The sequence below is a fragment of the Cynocephalus volans genome, chromosome 7 (assembly GCF_027409185.1).
Source record: "Cynocephalus volans isolate mCynVol1 chromosome 7, mCynVol1.pri, whole genome shotgun sequence".
Taxonomy (NCBI): Eukaryota; Metazoa; Chordata; class Mammalia; order Dermoptera; family Cynocephalidae; genus Cynocephalus; species Cynocephalus volans.
In genome coordinates, this window is record NC_084466.1 from 117,097,374 (window position 1) to 117,115,616 (window position 18,243).

Sequence of the window (18,243 nt, forward strand, 5' to 3'; positions counted from 1 at the left end):
AACCTTCTCAGGGAAAAGATGGTGTATAATTACATGTGAATAACATAGACCAGTAACATCACAAGATCAATTTAATCATATTTTTCTATTAAAATTGCACTTTATTAGAATAGTAAAAGACACTGAAAACTTATTTATTTTTACTCATAAACAGAATGTTATGCAAATAAAAGCTTGGTTTAAGAGAATAGAAAATCCTAAGAACAAAGTTAGTGTATTCTTCTTCTAATGTCTAATTCTCAATAAATGCAATTAAACTAAACCTTTTCTTCCTTTCCTCTGCTTGGAGAAGAACCTTTACTACCTCTCACATAGGATCTGACTGCTGTTGAAAAGCCCCCGGCATGGTCTCCAGCTTTTGTTGACTGAAGGCCGCAGTGTCTCCTGCTGGAGTCATCCACAAGCCTTCCTCCTGTGGGAGGCTGTTACCAGCTTTCCTCACAGGGGAGAACAACTTTCCACTACACGTAAAGAAAGCCTTAATCTGCCCTTCACTACCCTGCATTCTTACTTTTTCCAGATTAAAAGATTATTAAAAGAATAATGCAGGTCCCAGCCCTCAAATCTTGCCTCAATATACAGCCAATCATGATTCTCTTAGGTAAGTCACAGAGCTCCTTTCTCTCAATTGCTTGGCTGAGGCGTAAAAGAAAACACAAAACATAAAAGATCATCTATTAACTACCCTAGAAGTTTAGCAGCTTCCCAACTTGCCTCTCAAACTGACTTCCCTTTTCCTTTTGCTCTGTAAAATTTAAAGAGAGGCGTTTAAAAAGAACAAGGGCACGCAGTTGTAAAGGGCCGATTTACAAATTGCAATCTACTAAAATGTGGGGGCTTAATGAGAGGATTTAATTTGGGGGGGTGGGGTTAAACATTCCAGAGAAATACACCATACACACTTAAGGAGATAGTTATTCCAAAAGATGAAAAAGAGTGAAAGCAACTATGCTCCAGGAAATGATAAAATAAATTCATGGGAACGAAGCAAAACAGGTAAAAGCCTGGAAACTAATCCAGTTTTGAGTGAGACCTCAAAGCAAACATTGGCTCCTCTCTCCTTCCCACAAGCAGTGACCAAGGGCCTTAGTGCTAAAGGAAAGAAAAGGTACTTTATCCCTTCCTTGGGCAATCATTTATTGAGTGTCAAGGTGGGATTATACACAGATGAAAGATTGACTTCCCTGAAGGAGCTCATGGTTTCTCAAGAAGACAAACTCATAAACCAGTATTTACATTTCTGTGTGGCAACTCTGAGTGTTATCACTGAGGTAAATCACAACGTCAACAAACACGACCACATCTCTGTGTCTCTCACAGGCAGATACCATCCCTAGACATTTTATGTATCTCATCTGAATCCTTGAAGCAAGCCTGTGACACTGGCAAATGCCCTTGCCTGGTTTACGGGTGGGAACCAGGGTGTGTGGGACACAGTAAAAGATCTTTCAAATGAAAAGAGTATTTATTCAAATTAAATCTTCAAATTACGAGGCTGGCCCGTGGCTCACTTGGGAGAGTGTGGTGCTGATAACACCAAGGCCACAGGTTCGGATCCCTCTATAGGGGGGGTGGTTAACTCACTTGGGAGAGTGTGGTGCTGACAACACCAAGTCAAGGGTTAAGATCCCCTTACCGGTCATATTTTATAAAAAACATAAAAATAAATTTTTTTAAAAATCTTCAAATTAGCCCCCCTCTTCAAGTACAAATTCAATCCCTATTTCACCTTTTGCAGGCTGCCAAGAAGTATCTGAGGTTTCTAGAATTTTTACTGAGACACTCACGAATTGAAAAACTAACTCACTAACATCACAGGTCTTGTTATCAAGTGCCATATCAGCACTTGCCCTGCCTCTGGTTTAATTGGTTGTTTTAAAATCCCTACCCATAGATGTGCCAAAATAATTTTCCTTATCTGTTATTTAGTCACAGCTTCTTTAGGGCAAGAGTCACTCTGTATCGATGTTTACAATGCTCTCAGTACCTAGGACAGACGTTGGTAAACACCTAGTAAAAACCTCTCATATCTCTCTCTTACCAGTTAAATCAAATCAAGCTTCTCAGTTCACCCTCAAGACCCACCTTTACTTTCCACATTTAGTCATTATTTTCTTTTTATTTAATTTTAATTGACAACTAATTATTATATATATTTATGAGGTACAATGTGAAGTTTTGATATGTTTATATTGGAATGATTCAATCAGGCTAATTAAATCTATCACCTTACAGACTTATTTTTGTGGTGAAAATATTTAAAATCTATTCTGTAAGCAATTTTGAAATATACAATGCATTATTTATTATAATCACCATTCTGTTCAATAGATCACTAACACTTATTCCTCCAAATTGAAGTTTGTACCCTTTGGTCAATATCCTTTCCACTCCCCGTCCACCCCACCACTCCCCAGCCTCTGGTAATCACCATTCTACTTCTATGAGTTCCAGTTTTTTAGATTCCACATATAAGTGAGATCATGTGGTATTGTCTTTCTGTGCCTATCTTATTTCACTTAGCCTAATATCCTCCAGGTTTATCCACATTGTCACAAATAACAGGATTTCCCTCTTGTTTAATGCTGAATAGTACTCCACTGTGCATATATATCACATTTTCTTTATCCATTCACCTGATGATGGACACCCAGGTGGCTTTCATATCCTAGCTATTGTGGATAATACTGCAATGAACATGGGGGTGAAGATATCTCTTCAATATACTGATTTCAATTTTTTTGGACATATACCCAGAAGTGGGATTACTGGATTGCATGGTAATTCTACTTTTAGTTTTCTGAGGAACCCCCATACTGTCTTCTGTAGTGTCTATATTAATTTATATTCCCACCAAGAGTGCAAAAACATTCCCTTTTCTCCACATATGTCATTATTTTCAAGACTGGATTACTACCCATCTTGAAAAGATTTATTCATTGCTAGCTATTTGCTCCTGCATTTCCCTATAATGTCCTTCCATTATCCTGGTCCCCACACTGTTTTTTGCTTGGTTGGTTTTTGTTTTTTGGTGGCTAGCCGGTACGGGGAACCAAACCCCTGACCTTAGTGTTACAAGGCTGCACTCCTCCCACTTAATCCATGCCCTTCACCTGGTTTAGCGCTAACAATGAAAGTATATTTGCAATGATTGAGAAATTGTCGACATGATCTTGTTTGACCTAATAAAAAATTTTTTCCCAAAATGCTACATGTGCACCCAATAAATTATGAATTGATAGTCAATTATCTCCACATTACATTTGAATATAATGTACCTTAAATTAAGACCATCTTTTTTTTTTTTTTTTTTTTTTTTTTTTAAAGATGACCGGTAAGGGGATCTTAACCCTTGACTTGGTGTTGTTAGCACCACGCTCAGCCAGTGAGCGAACCGGCCATCCGTATATGGGATCCGAACCCGGGGCCTTGGTGTTATCAGCACCGCACTCTCCCGAGTGAGCCACGGGCCGGCCCAAGACCATCTTTATACAGTCTTATTCCACTACCAAAAAAATTTTACCCAAAATAGGATTTAAAACTGTTAATCCTTAAAAAAAAAAAAAAAAAAAGTTATCTCCACTATGTCTAATCTAGTGCAGTCCAAGTAGACTTCATTTGAAATAGTAGCACTATCTCTCTACCTAGTCAGAAAGTCCCATAAGTATAGGTTATGTCATATCCCAAACATACAGTATATAGTCCAGCAATTTAATAAATATTTCAAAAACTAACCTAAATGCCTTGCCTTTTGAACCTGGGTTCTTTTTAGATATGGAGAAAAATTAATATTTATTGGAAATTAAAGGAGGGCCGGCCTGTGGCTCACTTGGGAGAGTGTGGTGCTGACAACACCAAGTCAAGGGTTAAGATCCCCTTACCGGTCATCTTTAAAAAAAAAAAAAAAAGAAAGAAATTAAAGGAATTCACAGAACAATGAGAAATTTCTAATTTCCCTTTTAACTACTTTGAAGTAACATTATGGCTTCAAAAGAAAATTCAGCATAAATCGTCAAACTGGGCTACCATAATGACATTTGCAAGTCACAAAAACTGTCTTGTGTTCCTAAGAGGCAAAGTTTAGCTAGCACATAATATAAGATGGACTAATAAGAAACCCCAAGTTCACCCCAATATAAAAACAGATTAAAATATAAAATCCAGTTCCATGGCAGATTATGGGAAACGTTTCTAACTAAGAGTCAACTAATTTACTCAGATTGGATTTGTAGTGGACATATTTCAGATTATCTATTCACCTACTCCTACTTCCGGGAGATTCTGCCATACCCTCAGGCCCAGTGGCCTTTCAATTGCCATCTTCTGTATTGCCTGACACAACTCCACATGCACATAGCCAGAGCTGATTGGACCTGAGGGAACACCTGACCCAAAGAGAGCCACCCATAAGCTAGCCAGGAGCCTATGAATTGGGTTTACTTTCAGGTAAAACGATAGGCTAAGCCAATCAGATTCTCTGCCTTAAGAACTGGAATCAAGAAACCCTAAAGGAAGTTGCAGTTAGATGTCAGGGTGAAAGGTCAAGAGGGACACAGGGTCAGGGCAAACGTCATGGGCCAAGTCTGCCTCAGAAAGCAAGAACTGATCTGGAGCCAATTCCTAAGCTGGAAATTCTCAAGACATCTCCACCCCCACCCCCTGCCTTTTCTTGAGTGAGACTGACCTGGTTTTTGTAACCCCCACCCCCACCCCCAAAAAAAGCCCAACCACAGAGCTCATGATAGCAAACTAACTCAAATTTTTATGGAAAAACCTACTATTGACATGTTTACTTAGGAAAAAAACACCTTCCTTTAGACCAATTGAAGAAACAGCTTATGTAACTTAATAGAAATCTGAGATCAAGTTTTTAAAGAAATACAGTTTTATTATTTTCAATTTCTCCCCTCTGGACTTCAGGTTTCTCACCTATAAAATGAGGTTAATTCATGAGAAGGTCACTACATTCTCTTCTGTCATTTGTAATCTTAGTACAGGAAGTCTCTGGAATATCAATACAATTGTCCTTCAGTATCCTCAGGGGATTGATTTCAGGACCACCCTCAGATACCAAAATCTGAGCCTGTTCAAGTCCCTTATATAAAATGGCATAGTATTTGTATATTACTTATGCACATTCTCTTGCATACTTTAAATCATCTCTAAATTGCTTACAATACCTAATACAGTGTAAAAGCTATATAAATAGTTGTCATACTGTATTGATTTTTATTTATTTATTTTTTTACTGTTGTAGTCTTATTTCCAATCCTCAGTCGGTTGAATCTGTCGATGTGGAACTCACGGATACGGAGGGCCAACTGTACCTCTCTCTTTCAGACAAAAGAGTTTAGGGGCAGTGGTTGAAAACATTCTCTACTACCTGGGTTGTCACATAATGAATTCTCATCTGATTTGAATTCATAATTAGAACAAATTTTCTTATAAAAATTCTTAAAATGAATCAGTTCCAGGCCATCCCATTTTATTTATATGGACATAGATTATTAGAATTTTTCATACTGTTTGATTGCTCTATTTTTTCATTTAAAATATTGTTATTCTCAATACCCTGCTTCTCCCTTAAAGAAACTAATAAGCAGAGTGTAATTCAATTAGTCAGAGGAAATATTTAGATCAGAAATGGTGCCACCACTTAAACCATAATATTTTCAATATAGGCATACCTCGTTTTATTGCACTCCGCTTTACTGTGTTTCACAGACATTGCTTTTTTTTTTTCTTCTACAAATTGAAGATTTGTGGCAACCCTGCATCGACAAGTCTATCAGCACATTTTTACAACAGCATGTGCTGACTTTGTGCCTCTGTTTCACATTTTAGTAATCCTCGCAAAATTTGAAACTTTTCCCTTATTATTACATCTGCTCACAGATCAGTGATCTGATGTTACTGTTGTAAATGTTTTGTGGCACCACAAACCACACCCATATAAGACGGCAAACTTATTCAGTAAACGCTGCATGTGTTCTGGCTGATCCACCATCCAGCCCTTCCCTGGTCTTCCTCCCTCTCCTTGGGCCTCCCTATTCCCCAAGACACAACAATGTTGAAAGAAGGCCAATTAACAGCCATACAATGGCCTCTAAGTGTTCAAGCAAAAGGAAGAGTCTCATGTCTCACTTTAAATCAAAAGCTAGAAATAATTAGGCTTAGTGAGGAAGGCAAGATAGGCCAAAAGGTAATGATAAGAAGGTGAAACCACTTTATTGCTGATATGGACAAAGTCTGAGTAGTCTGAATAAAAGGTTAAACCAGCCAGAACATTCCCTTAAGCCAAAGCCTAATCAGGGCAAGGCCCTACTAACGCTCTTCAATTCTATGAGTGCTAAGAGAGGTGAGGAAGCTGTAGAAGAAAAGTTTGAAGCTAAAGAGGTTGGTTCATGAGCCTTAAAGAAAGAAGCCGACTCCATAACATAAAGGTGCGACGTGCTGATGAGAAGCTGCAGCAAGTTATCCAGAAGATCTAGCGTATGTCATTGATGAAGGTGGCTACACTAAACAACGGATTTTCAGTATAGACAAAATGGCATTATATTGGAAGAAGACACCATCTAGGATGTTCATAGCTAGAGAGGAGAGGTCACTGCCTGGCTTCAAAGCTTCAAAATACAGGCTGACTTTCTTGTTGGGGGCTAATGCAGCTGGTGACTTGAAGTTAAAGCCAATGCTCATTTACCATCCAAAATCCAAGAGCCCTTAAGAATTATGCTAAATCTACTCTGCCTGTGATCTAGAAATGAAACAACAAAGACTGGATGACAGCACATCTGTTTACAGCATAGTTTATTGAATATTTTCAGCCCACTGTTGAAACCTACTGCTCACTAAAAACAGATTCATTTCAAAATTTTACTGCTCATTGACTATGTACCTGGTCACCCAAGAGCTCTGACGGAGACATACAAGGAGATTAATGTTGTTTTCATGCCTACTAACACAACATCCATTCTGCAACCCATAGATCAAGGAGTCATTTCGACTTTCAGTTCATACTATTTACATTTCATAAAGCTATCATTGCCATAGACAGTAATTCATCTGATGAACCTGCACAAAGTCAACTGAAAAACTTCTGGAAAGGACTCACCATTCTAGATGCCATTAAGAACATTGGTGATTCATGGGAAGAGGTCAAGATATAAACATTTTAAAAAGTTTGGCAGTAGTTGATACCAACTCTCCTGGATGACTTGAGGGGATCAAGACTTCAGTGGAGGAAGTAACAGCAGATGTGGTAGAAACAGCAAGAGAACTAGAATTAGACGTGGAGCCTGAAGATGTGACTGAATTGCTACAATCTCATGATAAAACTTCAATGGATAAGAAGTTGCTTCTTATAGATGAGAAAAGAAAGTGGTTTCTTGAGATGGAACTACTCCTGGTAAAGATGCTGTGAACACTGTTGAAATGACAAGAAAGGTTTTAGAATATTACCTAAACTGAGTTGATAAAGCAGTGGCAGGGTTTGAGAGGATTGACTCCAATTTTGAAAGAAGTTCTACTGTGGGTAAAATGCTATCAAACAGCATTGCATGCTATGGAGAAATCTTTCACAAAAATAAGAGTCAATTGATGTGACAAACTTCATTGTTGTCTTATTTTAAGAAATTGCCCCAGCCACCTCAACCTTCACCAACCACCACCCTGATCAATCAGTAGCCATTGACATCGAGGCAAGACCCTCTGCCAGCAAAAAGATTACAACCTGCTGAAGGCTAAGGTGATCATTATGCACTGAGAAATGAAAAACTCTGTGACTCCCATTATTGTACTTTACTGCGGTGTCTGGAACCAAACCCACAATATCTCTGAAGTATGCCTGTACTCCACTTTCTTTTTTTTTACTCAAATTCTCCTTTAATTCCCCATAACTGAGTTGAATAAAATCTTTGATGTATGTTCACTTTATATCTGTATGCAACTGTTCTTAACTTTTTGAAAATTACTCTTTAGCAATGATGGTCTGTTTTAAAAATCATTCCATCATACACCTAAAAAAGTGTTTGCTATAGTTCACAGCAAGTGGTAAATATATAACCCACCAGGCTATGAATAACTGGTCCATGTCATTTGGAAGCCCGATCATAGTAATCCAGAGTGACACAATTGGTAATAATAAACAAATGGCAGTAACAACACAGCAATTTTACCAGCAAAGCAAGTTACATTCTCAGTCTTATGTATATCAATGGGTAAGGACTGATGTACAGCTTTGCATTTCAATTGCCTAGATGTACATCATTCATCTACTTCTCAATGGATACAATGTAAATACAACCCAAGTAAACACATATAGAAGATGGTGTGTATATGTGCATGTACCTGTGTATAAAAACATAGCTAAAAATACAGTCAGATCCACAAATAACCCAGAAAGTGAAGCAACCTCATTTATTAAGGAAAATAACAATCTTGATCCCAATCTCATGCTCTTGTCCTGAGTTTTCTGAACTAAATAGCTACACAGCCAAATTAGCAAAGGAAGGAACATATTTGTAGGCAAAAAATTTTTAATCTTCTGAGCCTTTAAACTCCCCAAAATAGGAACTTGGGATTCTCTACCCATTCCTTGATAAGACTTTGTTAGAGGAAATTAAGAAGAAAATAGGGCCAAATAATTACTCTTTACATAAACAGTGAGTAGGAGGTTATGTTATAAGAAAACCCATCATCTGAAAATCAAGAGAGTTTCTTGACATAACTAAACCTGGTGCATGAAAATACACTACACACAAGATTTATATAGCAGAAATCACAAAGATTCTTGCAAGTAACAAGTCTCCTACTGAGATTTAAAATAGGAATTTATTTATGTAATTTACAAAAATGTGATTTAAACACAACTTTTCAAAGTTACAATAATCTATTCAGTCCGAAACCATTTCAAGCTTCACGCATATGTAAAACTGCCCCAGTTGCAACCATATATTTAGGTTTGGAGAACTAAAGATTTCATTTTACTCCCTTACCTGTACAGAAACAACCTGATTAGCAAGGTCCCCTTATATTATAAAAGTTTCTCAGGTTCACTGTAAAATTTTGAAAAACATAGTTGGGGTTTTACCAAATGAGGGCATACGAGTATATACACACTATTTTGCAAATTATTTTCACTAACGATATTTCCTGAACATTTTCCTATGTATATTTATATTTGGGGGATATTTCCTGATTTTTAAAACAAGAGCCCCTAGAACCCAGTTTCACATCGTTTTCACAAGTCAAGGTTATCATTAAAAACATCGATTATTGTAACACATGATTACTACGGGTACAGATTATATGTACACAATCAGAATGAACAACTCCAGGAGATGCCCTAAAACTATGGTGGTTTTTTTTTTTTTTTTTAAGAAATTCTCTTGCTGGTTAGCTCAGTTGGTTACAGCATGCTGATAACACCAGGGTTTGATCCCTGTATTGGCCAACTGCCAAAAAAGAAAAAGAAAGAAATTCTCTAATATCAGGCTTTTTAAGTCAGTGTTCTCTCCTTCGAAGTAAGAGAGACATAAAACGGCTTAGTCTAGGTATCTACAAATTGAGTTAGTAATTCAAATAGTCTTTAGACAAGTAATATTCTCATTCTCCATAGAATAAGAAGGAGAAAAAGACAAAGAATTATTTTTCTGTTATTTTGACTTGGGTGATTTCAAAACAACCTCTATGATTTCTGAATCATTAATGAAAGGTCTATGTCAACAGCTTCAATGAACTTCTTTTTCCCACAGATAGTAAGAAATGCATATCCCTCAACACCTTCCAATTTGTATGAGGGTATTTGGAGATTTATTCCAACACCTGCAAATTCTTTCCCTTCATTTATCAGAAGACATTTCTGCATTGGCCATAGTTTCCTTAAGCTCTGTGGCTTAACTGATTAACTATGATACAAATTTCAGGCCTAAGCAACTCCATGAGATTAAAGATGCTTGTTTAGAAGATATAATCATTTGGTGACCTTCCCTGCAAAGTGAATCAATTTCTTCATTAAATCTGTTCCAATAAAACATTTCATATTCTATAGGCACACTACTAACCAAGTGAGACCAAAAGTGTCAGGCAAAGAAAAGGCATGTTTACCAGAATTAACCTAAATCCTGTCCCTACAGAATGGACACAATTGTCTAGTTACCTAAGTGGATACAAGCAAGTGGATAAGCAAGAGGACGTATCTTTTAAAATTATCTTTCACTGAAGATACAGAAAGAATAAGGAAACCATCAGCACCATAAACAATGGAGAAAATCTATACCCAATTCATCCACAGAATTTACAGATGTCTTCCACACAACAGAGACATCAACAAATTCTCTGAAACAAGTGATGTTCTCAAACGATAACATTTTTCATTCACCAAAAATTCTTTCCTCCCCTGGGAACCGTCAGGATTCATATATATGAGATTATTCAACCTGCCTCTTGCCTCCTAATCTTAGAAAAAAAGAAAAAAGAAAGGAATTCTAGGAGAGCCTGATTCACAACACCTCCCAAGGCAAAAGTGACAAGCCTCATGCAATCAAGTTGATCAGTATTCTAAAGCTGTTTAAGGGAAAGACCATGTTCGAAATAACTTTCCCAAAATGGCCACAAATTTGTTCTGCAGCTCCACGATGTGTTGTTTTGACTGAACTAAATCAGCTCTCCAAATGCCTCCCTTTGAAAGGTCAAAATCACTCATTAGAAAATAAACACAGCTCAGTCCAATACATTTGCCTGAAGCAAACTGGTAATGAGAAGAAATGGCCCCAGCCTTGAGTTCATATGGGTTGAATCTAGTCAGCTGCCAATTTGTGTTTTGTCTTTGAGAAGGTCTTTGTTTCCTCTAGGCCTTGGAGGTGGAGGTGGAGGGGTGTGTGCGTGCATGTGTGCGTGCATATGTGTGTGTGTGTGTGTGTGTGTGTGTGTGTGTGTGTTTTAATCTAGAAAAGAGGGAGTTGGATGAGATGCTCTCATCTGTGATTCTGTATTAAAATGATTTGCAATTACAATTATTCCAATTATTCTAACCATTCCAAATTATGAGTGATAGTTGAGTTTGATTACCATTGATTAAAAAATTGCCATGGGAGGCAATGTAGTACAATGATGAGACAAGCTTTGAAATTAAGAAATGTAAATATGACACCTAGTAGAAGGCACTAGAACTATGTGGGGGCATTTTTAGATGGCACGGTCACTGGGGTCCCTACTGGCATTTATTGAGTGGGATCCAGGGAAGCTAAACATCCTGAACTGTGTGGGACAGGCCCACACGTGGGGTCTTGCCTTAAATAACACAGGTAAACAACACTGAACAATCTGGATTTCAGATCATATGGTTTCTCATCAGCTGAGTGACCTTTAGTGACCTATTATTAAGTCATTAGATTTGGAGCTTCAAGTTCCTCAAAGGTAAAATGGCAACAATATCACCAACCTTGAAGAGTTCTTATGGAGACTAACGTATAACGTCATGGTGTAGGCTGGGAGCAAATCCTGGCTCTACTGCTTACAAACTGTGGCCCTTGTGTTCAGGTTAACCTCCAGTTTTCTCATCCATAAAACTCAGGCAAAAAAGTGGCAGGAATTTGATGCGTAGTGGCTCAATGCATATCAGCTATTATTAATATTAGTGCAGGCCTAATTATTAATAGTTGCTTCCACTCCACAGCCTCTCAAGACCACGTTATGAAACCTAGATACACAATTTCAAAATGCAGTAACTACATCCATCTCAGATCACTCTTGACAAGAACAATTAGCAAAAAGGAGGAGGACCTATTCGTTAATGATAGTAATCAACATTTCAGCAAACTGTCTTTCAAAACAAATTGGCAAGCTGGTGTTTAAAAAGAAAAAAGGGATACTAATAGCATCAACTAATGAAGCAGAGTATACACAGAGGCTTCCAGGTGTGTCCCGCAATATAATTAATAGTCTAGAGGATTAAATGGCAAAGCCCAGGTTCCAAACTCCAGGTTAAACACTGAAACATGTAAGCCAACAACAAATACAACAATAAAACCTAGTACCAACTTCTTTAAACACCCTCACACCCTCCTATTAAGATGGAACTTTGGAAAGATGGTGAAAACTAACAAAATTTGGAGAAATCCACTGAAATTAATAGGAATTTTAAGTCCCACCCCCGCCACCAGATTGGTTAACATGCATCAAACTAGGTAAAAAAGTCTCATGAACTGGTGATGCACAAATGCAGATGAAAAATAGAGCAGCACAGTCCTTTAGCTGCAGTAAGTGGCAGATCCTCAGAAACTTAAGACTTTCCACTAATAGACACTCAGCACATTCCTCCAATTCAAGTATAACAAGTTCCTGACCAAGTGTAGTGAATGGCCGCGTGCTCTTCATGGTTAGCTTGAAGTTCTTGAATTTGAATGGGGTGTTGAGGGGTCAAAATCAAGATTGTGTTGTATCTGTCAAGAGGGAAGGGGAACTTAATTGATGATTAAATTTTGGTTGAAATACCTTAATTTTAGGAGAAAATGTTTAAATAGAATGTGATATATTTAATCAGCACATTTTCACAAATGCAAGCAGGATGGAAACCATGCTAATCAAGCTAAATTCTATAATATGCCTGGTCATTTACAAAATAGATGTTCAAAATCTAGTTTTGCAAAACCCAACAGTAAGCCTGCCATGATTTTAAGTGTGCGTGTACTTTGACACAGAATTTCATTCTACCGATAGTCTGAGGCATATATAAAATAGCTAATACAAGGGTACTTCTAAAAGTTTGTGGAAAAACAAAATTAAAAGATAATATGAATCTTTCCATGAACTTTTTGAAATATGCTTGTACTTCTCAATACTGTTTATAAAAGCTTTAAGGTCTAAACAGGGCATTGGTTAAATAAATTCTAGTTAGTCCACTCATTGTGCAGCTATTAAAATGAATGGGACAGATTTCTAGGTGCTGATAAGGAATTACCTCGAAGAAGAACTATGAAATGAAGAGCAAAGGATGGTATAGTGTGCACATTATACATACACAGAATATATTTGTATTTTTTTTTTTTTTGTACAGAACATATGCAGAAGAATACGTAAGAAAACTAAAACTGTCTCTGGGGAAGGCAACAAAGAACTGGGATAAAAGAGAGGCTTTTCACTTTCTGTATTTTTCTATGTGGCTTAGAGAACTTTTTAAAGCCATGTGCATGCATTTCATTTTTTAATTTTAAAAACTATTCTTTTTAATAGAAAAAGAGTAGGTGCTCCCTACCTGTCAGTTTTCCTTTAATACCGAATCCAACATATTAAATGATAAGCATGACCAAAGCAGGCAGATTTTTTAAAATAAAGTGGAAAATTACAGTTCCTTGCTTGTCTGCAAAACTGCCAACCACTTTTCCTAAATTTGAGTTGATGAGGAACACGCTTTCCATAGTTGCCTGCAGGAAACAGGCCTGCAAAACATTTGAAAAGCCTGTTTTTGTATCCTAGTATAAATAATTCTTTAATGGCTCTAACTTTCTTGCTGCCTTTATTGTCAAGTAGGTTGTAGTGCCAAGCACATTGTCTTGCATTAAGTAAACATCACAAAAAGTACTCTGCTGGTTGACGGCTTGTCTTTATCCCCCAGCCAAACACCTAGGGGACTGGCTGAACCTGTTTGTATCAATAAATATCAATTACACCTTACTCACTAAACAGGATCACACTGCGTACTCTGCTCCCACCCCCCACACTATGCCACCCAAACACTACCACACCAAACACCACCCGGAAAAACAAGGAGGCACGCAGCACTAGTAAGCGTCCCCAATTGGCCCATTCCTCCACAAAACTCAGGCTGGCCCACTTGCTAATGGACAACAGCTGTCATATATCCCAAGAAGGAAGAGAAACCACCAGAGCTGCCGCATGGCTCCCAGACCCCAGTTTAAAGAAAATCAACCCCTGGGCCTTCCTAACCACATTCAAGGTGATCACATGAGAGAATAAAACCAGCTCCTCCCTACCAGCACCTGGGCCTGGCTACCATCCCAGATCCACTCAGTATGGGCAGTGTGACTTTAGGCAAATTGCTTACCCACTCTGATTCTGTATGTCCTCATCTGCAAAATGGTGCCAGTAATGCCACCCAGCTATAGGTTACAGAGCTGCAGAGAGAATAAGGCATACAAAGCTTTTGGCATGCAGGTAGCCCTCCATGCATGTCAGCTGGTACTGTTATCATCATCTTTAGGCACGAACCTGCAGCAGACCCCTAATGGTATACCTAATTCCACTCTAGCTTCCACTACTTAGGAGAATTCTGGCTCCACCCACACTTCTGCCCACAAAAATAGAGAAGACTCTACCTGATGTTCTCAATACTCCTTTGTGGAATGTTTCACCTTAGAAATAGGAAGTTTTCTAATAAGGTCCATTCTGAACTAGGGTGTGAGCTCCATTCACTACTACATTACTAGCACCTTGCATGGTGACAGCTCAAAAAGAAATGGCAGGACCCATTTGGGGCCACCTCTCTTCCCACTCAGCATATACCAAAATCCGCAAATGCTCCAGTTGGCCCTATGGAACTCACTAATATGAGAAGTCAGCCCTCCATGTATGCAGTTCCACGTCCTGCGAATACTGTATTTTCAATCTGTGCCTGGCTGAAAAGCATCTGGGTGTAAGTGGACCTGAGCAGTTCAAATCCATGTTGTTCAAGGGTCAACCATATTAAAATCCATACAACCTGTAATTGTGTTAAAGCTGTTAAAGATAAGACAACCGGGCTCCATTGTTCTATGACATTAAACTTTCCCATCTGGAGTCGAATGGAACCAAGAGATTCCATAAAATAAGCCAAAGGTTAAGTGGGCATTAGGTTAAATTCCAGTCCTTCAGTTGACCAGTTCAGACCAGATGATTCATCCACCTACCCTCTAACCCTGTGCTTAACTGGATCAATGCATTACTTTCAGTTGCAGGTCTCACTTTGGAAATGTATGTTTACCTATTTGAATTCACATTAAGTTACTTCTGCATTTAGCTTTTCCTCTCAGGCTGAGAAAGCTGCTGCTAAAAAAGCTCAGAGTGAAAGCATGCTGATCTCACCCTTCAGGGAATTCAGTTTTTAAGAAAAGCCCACTCATTCTGAACTGGACAAAATGAAGAGAATGCACACCTCAAACAAGCTGAGAGTTAGGGGAATAAAACTCAAAGTCTCGGTAATCTCCCACCACCTTTGCTTTTTCAATAATGCAGTTTGGGTAGGTTGGAATAACTAAATGTGTTAAATATGTGACTGGATAAAATCCCTTTTACCCTTCAGAGGCCAGAGGGTTTACAGTCAAACACTTCAATCCTTTATTTTCTTTCTTTTTAAAAAAATTATTATGTTTAATTGTGGTAAAATATACATAACATAAAATTTATCATCTTAACCATTTTTAAGTATACAGTTCTGTGGTATTAAGTACATTTACACTGTTGTGTAACCCTCAGCACCATCTATCTCCAGAACTTTTTCATCATCCCAAACAGAAACTCTGTACCTATTAAACAATAACTCCCCACTCCCCTGTTCCCCAGCCCCTGGAAACCACCATTCTACTTTTTATCTCTATGAATGACTGTTCTAGGTACCCCATGTAAGTGGACATACAGTATTTGCCCTTTTATGGCAGGCTTATTTCACTTGGCATAATGTCCCTAAGTTCATCCATGTTGTAACATGTGTCAGAGCTTCCTTGCTTTTAAAGTCTGAATAATATTCCATTGTATGTATATATCCTATTTTGTCTATCCATTTATCTATCAATGAACACTTGTGTTGCTTCCACCTCTTGGCTATTATGAATAATGCTGATATAAACATGGGTGTACAAATATCTCTTCAAGACCCTGCTTCTAATTCTTTGGGGTATATGCCCAGAAGTGGGATTGTTGGATAATATGGTAATTCTATTTTTAATATTTTGAGGAACTGCCGTACTGTTTTGTGTGGTGGCTGCACCATTTTACATTCCTACCAACCGTGCATAAGGGTTCAAACTTCTCCACATCCTTGTCAACACTTATTATTTTCTGGTTTTTTCATAGTAGCCATCCTAATGGCAATCCTTTATTTTTCAGACTTTAAAACTGGCTAATTGAATTGAGCTTTTGTCCCATCTAAGCAGTTGGCTAAGAATGTTTAGAAAAAAAAACCAAAAAACCCTGATTTTCATGACTATGCTGAATATTCACCTTCTGAGAAGCAATTTGAATAAAGCAGCTGAGATTTTTTTTTTTTAATTTTTTTAAAGCTTTGGACAGAAAACCATCCTGTATTCAAATCTGAAACAGCCACTTCTGAGGTAAAGTACCTTCCTTATATCTCAGTTTCTTCATTTGTGAAATGGAGCCATGAATACCCATTTCTTTTGTGTGTGTGTGTGTGTGTGTGTGTGTGTGTGTTTGTGTGTTTTAAAAAAACATATTGTTTTATTACTACTAGCAGGAGTGGCTGCATGGCCTGGTGGCATGCTGGGCTCAAGGCAGGTGTGGGCTGTGTGGGGAGATGGCTGGGAGGCTGGGAGAAAGGGGTGGGTTGGGATACCAGGTCCAGGGGGCCTCAGGGATGTGCCTGAAGGGGTAGCTTTTATAAAGGAGTCATCACAAGCCACAGCCAGGCCACCAATAAGATTAAAAAATTCTTGGAAATCTAGCTGCCCATCAGAGTTGAGGTTCAGTTTCTTCATCATGCAATCAAGGACACTGGGGTCCTTCTGGTTCTTTGCGAAGGCAGCCAGTGCTGTATTCATGAAGCTTTGGAACTCCAACCTGGAGAGTTTGCAGTCGTTCCCATCCTTTCCAGCATACCTCTGGAAAACAGCAATCAGGGACTCAGGGTACCACTCAGACTCTGTAGGGCTGTAGATTTTTGCCATGTCGGAGTAGAGAGAGGAACCGGGGCTGTGGCTGGCGCGGCACTCCCATTTCTTAAAGTTCTTGGGAGAATTACACAACAAAATTGTATAAAGCACTTAGCATGGTGCCTGGCACCTAATAAGCACTACAGGAATGACAGATGAGGAGGAGGAGAAAAGTTTCATTATAACCGGAATTTCACTAAAAGTGAAGTCACGAAAAGATCTCATATTTAGCATTTAAATATACATATCCTTTCCTCATCTATTCAGATGATCTTGTTCTACTACAATTTATACACATATTCCCCAAGCTTCAAGGTTGTCAGGGTAGCCAAGATAACATTTTCTTATACATATATTCTTATATATAAATATATAATTATAAATATTCTTTCCCAGAGTAAGCAGGATGTCAGCAACTAATCAGTGGTAGCACACCACAAAATTACATCTTTTTTCAGTTTGAAAAAGTGGTAACAAGAACTTGTCACTTATTTTAAATCACATTTAATCTAGTTATAGCAAAAAGGTACAGCACATAATGAGACAAGATTGTTTTTCCCTCTTCTCTTGATTAATTAATTAAAAAGCTAGTGCCGAATGGCTTTTTTTTTTTTGGCAGCTGGGCAGTACAGAGATCTTGACCTTGGTGTTAATAACACTGCACTCTAACCAACTAATCTAACTGGCCAGCCCCAAATGGCTATCTTTTAAATGCATGGCTTAGTTTAAATTCACACACTTTATTAAAAAAAACAAACTTGATCTGTTGAAGATTGCCTAGGAATCTTCTACTTGGAATCTTTATCTGGCTTCTCATTTAAATTCACAGAAACTATAGGAAAGTCTCAGAAATCATTTAACCCAAAATCCCATCAAATAACTGCTGTTAGTTCTGCTTCTGGAAATTTACTAATAAATTATAGTAAAATATAAAATAGTCAGGAACCTGAGGCACTTGAAAAGAAGATGTATGCATACTTCACACTGAAATAAATCAAATAAATGGACATAGATTTTAAAATAAAAGTTAAATCAAATAGGCACTAATTTGTTATTAAGCCACTTCAAGACCCTTCATGTACATGTGCATCAGGCATTTTTCTAAGCACTTTACATTTATTAACACTTTTAATTTCCACATAAGGATTCTCATTTGGGTTCCATTAATACTATAATGCATTTTAAATTACTCTTCAAAATTTTGGCACATTATTTTTATACCCCACTGAGAAATACTCATGTAAACTAACATTCCAAAGCCTTAATTATGTTACTGGCTTCAGGTTTCTAGACAGTCTGCATCATTCTATCTTGGTAGGCTCTTTCTTCCACCCAGCCGGAGAAGTGGTTCAGAACATCGGTA

At 37.9% G+C, this 18,243-nt stretch overlaps 2 protein-coding genes and 1 pseudogene across 7 annotated transcripts in view; 1 reads left to right on the forward strand and 2 right to left on the reverse strand.

The window, feature by feature from the left end:
* The window catches only part of SGMS1 (sphingomyelin synthase 1), a 282,944-nt gene that overhangs the window by 142,966 nt on the left and 121,735 nt on the right, over window positions 1-18,243 (reverse strand). The gene's annotated exons all lie outside the window — the stretch shown is intronic.
* LOC134381721 (tigger transposable element-derived protein 1-like) lies at window positions 6,100-7,743 on the forward strand (annotated as a pseudogene).
* On the reverse strand, window positions 14,125-16,895 carry LOC134381722 (protein S100-A11-like). The gene is made up of 2 exons (XM_063101573.1): window positions 16,565-16,895; window positions 14,125-14,132 (listed from the first exon to the last, which is right to left on the reverse strand). The coding sequence occupies exons 1-2, from the start codon at window positions 16,893-16,895 to the stop codon at window positions 14,125-14,127; spliced, it is 339 nt and encodes a 112-aa protein (XP_062957643.1).